This window comes from Larus michahellis, chromosome Z, assembly GCF_964199755.1.
Source record: "Larus michahellis chromosome Z, bLarMic1.1, whole genome shotgun sequence".
Classification (NCBI taxonomy): Eukaryota; Metazoa; Chordata; class Aves; order Charadriiformes; family Laridae; genus Larus; species Larus michahellis.
Window position 1 is genome coordinate 44269772 of NC_133930.1, and position 7325 is coordinate 44277096.

The 7325-nt window shown below is 51.5% G+C and overlaps 1 protein-coding gene across 1 annotated transcript; it reads right to left on the minus strand.

Annotated features, from left to right (window-relative positions):
• Nucleotides 1–2950: 2950 nt before the first annotated feature.
• GAS1 (growth arrest specific 1) lies at nt 2951–6312 on the minus strand. The gene has a single exon (XM_074569953.1). It carries the CDS (start codon nt 5334–5336, stop codon nt 4359–4361), a length of 978 nt encoding a protein of 325 aa, XP_074426054.1. The 5' UTR covers nt 5337–6312; the 3' UTR covers nt 2951–4358.
• Nucleotides 6313–7325: the final 1013 nt, after the last annotated feature.

Genomic DNA, 7325 nt, shown 5'->3' on the forward strand with positions numbered 1-7325 from the left:
ATTGATGGAAGGTCTGAACTTGTTTTAGTGACATTGAAGATGGAACAAAATTTTCACTCAAGCGGTGTTTTCCATGACTCAGCTGGTGAGGATTTTGTGTCCCACTACTTTTTAGACACATACCTTGGTTATTTTGGCATTCGTCTCATCCTTCTCCGGTGTACTCAAAAGAAAAAAACAAACCAAAAAAGCAAGTACCGGTTTTGCATTGCATTGAGGTGGAAATTCTTGTTCTGCACCTGCAAAGCTGTCTGCAGCCACCTTTGCAGCCCTACCACAGATACACGCTACACGCGCATGCCTGCAGTGAGAGATCTGGTACACTAACAGCTCTTAAGAGGAGTGGAGAGGAGATTGTAACTAAAATCCATCATGCTTTCCAACATGACCTTGAAAGACTTGGCCAAACTAGAGCTTTTCTTTCCCCCCATCTTAAGGCTTCGTTTCATAACAATTTTGAAAGTTACGTATGCCTGCCTGTATACATTGGTGTATATTGTTAAATATAAACAGAGACCTTATGTTATGTCCATTGTGATTGCATACAAAAGCTTTGCTGTGCGCTTGGGTGATCAGTGAAGCTTGAATCTCCCTCTATTTACTGTATGGTCACTGTCAGTTCAATGAACTGCCTCGTTGTTCTCCACCATTGTCCCACACTCCCTTAAACATTTGTCACTGAAGTGCCTCCAAAGACAAATAAAGTGTCACCAAGAATTCAAACCTGGTAACTGGGAATGAAAAGGGAGCAGAACCTACTGGATTATTTTACATGAAATGGTGGAGAGTTCCTTCTCCCCCCGGAAGAGATTGGCTGGACAGGACCTTGGCAAGGAGCAGTCAAATATCCAGACAAATGAGAGAACTTCCTTTCCTGTGGAAAATCTCCCTCTGTCAGGGAACGTGAAGTCTTTTCCTCGCTTAAAGCTGTCCTTGCTACATCCCTTGACATTTCAAGAATTTCCATTTGTCTCAAAATCAAGCGAAAGAAATACGGATTTGATGGACATCAACATCTGCACAGGCTTTGTAGGCTGGGACGCATACCAATACAGGAAGCCATTCCTCCTGGAAATTGTGCTTACTCTGACGACGCGACAAAACCCACAGAGTTATCTCCTTATGGGGAGGAGCTCACAGGACAGAATTAGTTCAGCTGTACTTATTGTACAATTATTTAAATTAAAGCAATCCACTTTCTGTGGGGAAGGAAGCACACAGATGAGTCCTCCCTGCCTAGTGGTGCTCAGTGTTGATTTATTCCAGGCAGATGCTTTTGACAGGAGCCTGTAAAATCAAGTCTTGAGTTTATTGTAGCAGTTAATTATCAGTCCTTTTCTAGTGCTAATGTCTTTATTCCTAACTGAAGAAAAATAAAGGCTTTTAGCTGGGACTTAATTTTTCATCAACAACGAGTTAAACAGCCCTTGTGGGCGCTAACTGTTGACAAACTGAAAATATGTTTCTGAGCATCTCCTGAAGAACTGGAGGAAATATTTAAGATCGTCCCCGCACAATTGTGAACTCGGCACTTTGTAAAGAAAGCTGACTCTATTTACAAGTCTCACCCAACTACTCTGTCCTCTTCCTGAAGAAACAACGTTTCCAGCTTTGTTTTAACAATAAGCTTACTCAACCGTTCAGATGACTTTAAAAACGAACTTCAGATCATAGCCGTGCACCATACTCATATACTTGTTTGGCATCACAACTATTTGGGGGTTGGTTTATGCCTGTGCACATGTGCCTGTGTGCATTTATCGCTGGGCGACCTAATCAAATTCACACCCTGAAGAAATAATAAAATAATCTGCCATTGAAAAACTAATCCAGAAGCAGGGATTTCTAATTTTGTTGATTTATACAACAGACAGATGTGGATTTGCTCTCTGTCGAGATCTGCTAAGATGAAAAAGACACTATCTTGCTAATCTGTCGCCCCCTCAGTCAAAGTTTATTTGTGGTAGCTTTTAAACTTCTGACTTGCCTTCCAATCACGGCATTTAAAACGAAAAGCTTTAAATAAACACCATGAATAGAAGATAAATAAACTCTCCCCCACCCCCCCTTTTCCCCCCCCTTTTTTTTTTTTTGTGAGTGCCTAGCTTAACGCAGTCCAAACTCAAATCCCCAGAGGACTGAGCTCTCTCTTTTGTGTTAATGTTTAAAAGATTTTCCAATGCTGGAGTTTATTCCTACTGCAAACATTTCTATTTACAAGGTCAAGTGTATCAGCACTCGACACAGCTTAAGAGTGTAATTATTTATCTAAGGGTGTTTGAGTATAGATCAGTAGCTCTGGCAGCAAACCAGGCTTCAGTCCAATGCAAAGCAACCCCTAAGAACAATATTACAAGATCTAGTAATTGCTGATCCCTCCAGTGTGTTTTCTTTCACATTCTTCGTTGTGGGAGAGGGCAGGCTGAATGGCAAACTTGCGTGTGTTTTGTTGCAGCCGCCTTGATGCGTGCGCCGGTGCCCGTGCGGAGCCTCTTTCGAAACGCTTGCCACCTCTGTGTGATGTATTTCTCACCATTTACTTGTTTGCACGCCTAGGAGTGTTTCTAAGAGTGTCAGTGAGAGCAACAGGCCTCCACTTCACGAAGAAAGCGCGGCGCACTAGTAATTCCACATACATAGGGGAGCAGTGTCCTTGAATTGCTTTAACTCTCTTCTGGCACTGGCAAGTTACCATGCCAACGCATTATAAAATCAACCACTCTTTTAAAGTACTACTTTCAAAGCTGTATTTACTTCTTGCATGTAATTATTCATTAAAGTAAGAATAGCAGTAATTTACATCTATGTAAAGTATTACAGGCAGACAGAGATTTTTGTTTGTTGATTGTTTTTGGTTTGCTATTCTGTGGTTCGCTCCCCCCCCTCCCCCCCCTCCAACCTCGGGTGCTGAGAGTTCAAGTGTCCCTGGAAAACAATTTCACTACATCCATTATTTAAAGCTCTTTCTTTACTAATTTACACGTTTAGAAAATACAAAAAGCCGTACATATTTAAAACACAGGCCTTTTTCACGCCTCCTATAAAAAATACAAGGTTTAAGGCAGCTCAGAAATGCGTTTATACAATTCTACAACGTTCATAAAGTCTCTCCAAATAAGAAAGTTAACTTCCAATCTATAAAATACACTGTACATTTGATGTTCTACAGAATACTTCACTGAATCACTGTTGCTGGTATCCCTTTAAACATAAAATGAAATCTGTACCTTTCCAGAAAAGAATAGCAAATGCAATTTTCTGGCAAATAGGAAGTGGATTTAAAACTTTTATTATTTTTTTTTTAAATAAATTATCCCCAAAGCATAGAATTTATAAAATTCTATATACAAAGAAGAGCGACTGGTAACAAATCCCAGTTTTAAATACATTTTTTATATAAGATTTACCAGAGGTCAGCACCCTGATATGATGAGAGGCAATATAACTTTCCAGGATATTTGTACATATATGTTCTCGATTTTAAAAGTGTCTTTCAAAGATGGCAGTGCAGAGCTCTTTTAAAACAAAAGTTGCATTGTTCAGCATAGCCAACAACCGTGAAAAAAAAAAATATTATTTTTTTTTTATGTCACTGTGTTTAAGAGGAAGAGACGGCTGCTGGCACGCTTTTGTTATAGGGAAGATGTGTGTGCAAGCGGGAGTGCTGTAAACCACAGAATTTATTCAGTCTGCTATTTCCTTAGATTTAATTAACGGCAGATGCGGCGTATCCCCATTTCAGGCAGCACTGCCTCACCAAGAGCGAGACGTGGCCAACGACCATCGCCTTGCTGACTAACCAGCACGGCAACAGCTCTGGCAGCAAGTTTGGGTAGTTCACCTCCTTCTAACCTTCATGTCAAAACGCCCACTAAAAAAAAAAAAAAAAAAAGCGCCACTACCAGCATGTCATTACTCCTGCCTTCTCCCGGGGCGGCTGGCAGCAGCGGGGCGCCTCAGCGTCCCCCCCTCAGCCCGTCCGCTCCCTGCTGACACGGCGGCCAGGCGGCGGCAATTGCATAGTGCACACTCCAGACCCACACACGAAAAAACAGCGGGCCGCAGACCCCGCTCCGCCACACCAACCCGACCTCCAGCCGACAAGGCCCCGTGGCGGCTTCCCCAGCCGCAGGACGCCGGGCCGGGGGAAGGGTGCTGACGGGCGCGGGAACCTCCGCCTTCGGGAAGATGCGGGGGGGGGGGGCTGGGGGGGCGCCGGGCCTAACGGTCGGAGGATTAACAGTCGGAGCGTTTAAAACGGCCCAGCCGGCCGTTTCCCCCGCCGCCGCCGCGGGCAGGCCCGCCAGGAGGCCAGCGGCGGCCCGGGACAGGGGGAGGGAAGGCGGGAGGGAGAGACGCTAGAGCCGCGGCAGCAGCGGCAGCAAGATGGAGGCCAGCAGCGTCCAAGCCGCGGCGGGCCGGCCGGCGCTATCCGCCTGCACGGGGAAGCCGGGCTCGGAGCCCGCATTGTCCTCCGCGTCGTCCCTCCCCTTCTGGCTGGGCTCCTCCTCGTAGTCCTCGTCGTAGTACTCCTCCAGGCCGCCGTCCGAGCCGCCGCTGCTGCCCGCGCCGTTGCCACCCATGTCGGCGCCGAAGCAGAGGCGGGCCATGTTCTCCTTGACCGACTCGCAGATGGGCCGCTCCAGCCCGTCGCAGACGCAGTCGTTGAGCAGCACGGCCTTGGGCACGGCCAGCATGTCCTCGATGACTGCGCGGCACTCCGGCGTGCAGCGCAGCCCGTTGAACAGCTTCCCGCAGTAGGTCATGTAGCGGCTGAGGGCCAGGCTGCACCGGCTGTCCCAGTCGCAGCGCCGCCGCGCCTCCGTGCAGCCCATCACGCCGGGGCCGCCGGGCCCGCCGCCGCCGCCGGGGCCGCCGCCGGGGCCGCCGCTGGTGCGGGGCAGGCAGGGTTCGATGGCGCGCTTGGTGGCGCGGCAGTTCTCGTCCTGCGCGCAGTCGCAGTCCTCCAGCGCCGGGCCGTGCCGGGTGTGGTTGAGCTGGATGAGGGCCGCGATGCAGTGGCTGGGGCACCGCCGCCTGGAGGAGGAGGCCGCGCCTGCAGCGGCCGCCGGCCCGTCCCCGCCGCCTCCCGCCGGTGGCTGCTGCAGGAGCACCGGGGCGCACGCCTCGGCGTACTGGTTGTAAGCGTAGCTGCACTCGGGCTCCCCCTGACACTGCAGCACCGCCTGCCAGCAGATCAGCCGCCGGCCTTGCACCAGCGAGCCCCGCGGCGGCCACACGGCGCCCAGCGCCGCCGCCAGCCACAGCCAGGCGGCCGGCCTCGTCCAGCGGCGCCCGCCGCCGCCTCCGTGCCGAGCGGGCGAGCGGGCCACCATCGCGGGCGGCGGCGGCGGGTGCTGCCGCAGGCGAGCGGGGGAGAGGCGCTGGTAGACGAGGAGGAGGAGGAGATGGAGCTGCCGCCCGTGGAAAAGTTTGCAAAACTCCCGCCGGCCGTGTGCATGAGGTCTCCTCGCATCAATCCATCCGCGCCGGCTCCGAGGCCCTCCAGCCCCCGGGAGATGAAACCGACGGCGCCGCGTACGAAGCAGGCGCCGGGGGCCGTCCCGTGCCTCCCACCCGCTGCTCCCGGCTCGGCGACGGCGGCGAAGGCGCCCGGAGAGGTGGGGGGAATCAGTGCAAACGGGGGCTTGGAGGAGAGCGGCTCCGGAGTGCGCTCGGGGACTTGCAGGCTGCGCCGGGAGAGCTCATGGTGCTGCCCTGCTCCTCATGCAGTTCCGTTTCTCTTTTTTTTTTTTTTTTTTTTTTTCACAAAATAAATGCCCAGCTGCTGCTGCTGCTGCCTTCTCCGGAGCTTTTAACTCTCCGCTCGCAGCATCTCTGCACATGCCAGCCGCTCCGATCCCATTCGCAGTCCCGTCTCCGCTCGCTCCCTCTTGGTACGGGTTGCACTTTCGGGTGGCGGGGAGAAGAAATGTCTCTCCCCGCTAGCAAGAAGATAGCACGGGGAGAGGAGAAGAGGCAGCCTTCGGTGTCTCTTTTCTCTCCGGGCGACTGATGCTGCGATGCTGCTTCTGTTGTCAACAAGCCCTGCAAGCTGCTCTGCGGATCCGTCTGTGGATCTTTTTTTCTCTGCAAGCCTTTAAATACAAAAGTGCCCTCCAAGCAGCAGCAACGTGCTCTGATTAGGCCTCATTATGCATGCATGGAAAAGCAAACAAACAAAAAAAATTAGCAACGCTTCTTCTTTTACACATCCCCCCAGCCTGCGCTCTCTCGCTCTCTTTCTCCTTTTCTCCACTTTTTTCTCCCTTCGCTCGGCCCCCTTTCCCTGCTCCGCCACTTGCGATTGGTCCAGCCTGTTGTTGAAACTTTTTTTTTTTCCCCCCTCCTCTCTTTACGATCTGCTGGAGGGAGGGAAGGAGAGAGGGGGGCTGGAGGGCAGCTCACATTCAAAGCTTGAAAGGAAAGGCTTAAGGAGAGTGACAGCCCCCCGAGGAGCCCCTCCTCCCGTTAAGGCGGCGCGGCGGCCGGGCGAGAGGCGCGCAGCGGCGGCGGCGGCGGGGCGGCTGGGCGCTCCGGCGCTGGACGGGCGGCGGCGGGGCTCCCCGGCAGCAGCGAGCCGCCTCCCCGTCGAGGCCAAGGGGCAGGCGGCGTGGGTCTGCGTGCAGCTTTTGCAGGGGTGTTGCTCTCAAACTGGTCGTGCTCCTTACAGCAGCGGGGCGGGGGGTGGGGGGGGGAAGGTCTCTAGCCTGAGTGGTATGTATCCCCAGAATTCCCGCTGATTCAAGTGAGGGCAGAGCTGCTCCCCGAAAGGCAGGGAAGATCAGGCTCAAAATGGGACCGACCTTGTTCTTAATTAAATCTAAAGAGAGCTCGGGGTTTCAGTGTGTTAGTACCCTGAGGGAGAGCAAAGCTACCTCTCCTAATAGTGTACTGCGACGATGTAAGTACTGCTTTGCTCTGCCTGCAGTGTTGCAACTTTATTTCCATTTACCGCATCCCCCACCAATTTTAAACTCACTCCACTCAGCTTCTCGCCTGACGTTTTTGTGCACAGGTTTAAGACACTGACCTACGAGGATGACTGTTGAGAGAAATACAGTAGGTCACAGGATAGTTCTTTGATACTTTATGAAGGTCTGCCAACTCTAAAAAGTTGTTTGAAACCTGTTAAGAAGATGAAATGTGTCGTCATTGAAAGCAAAATATCCTGCTGACGTCCTGCCTTCCTGGTACGCTCTCCGTTTGCTTTGTTTATAAGGAAATAGACACAAAAATACAAATATTAAGGCACGACGAGAGGAGCATAACAAAATAAGTAGTGGTGCATTTACCCGTTGCCATTCTGTTTAGTGCTACCTTAA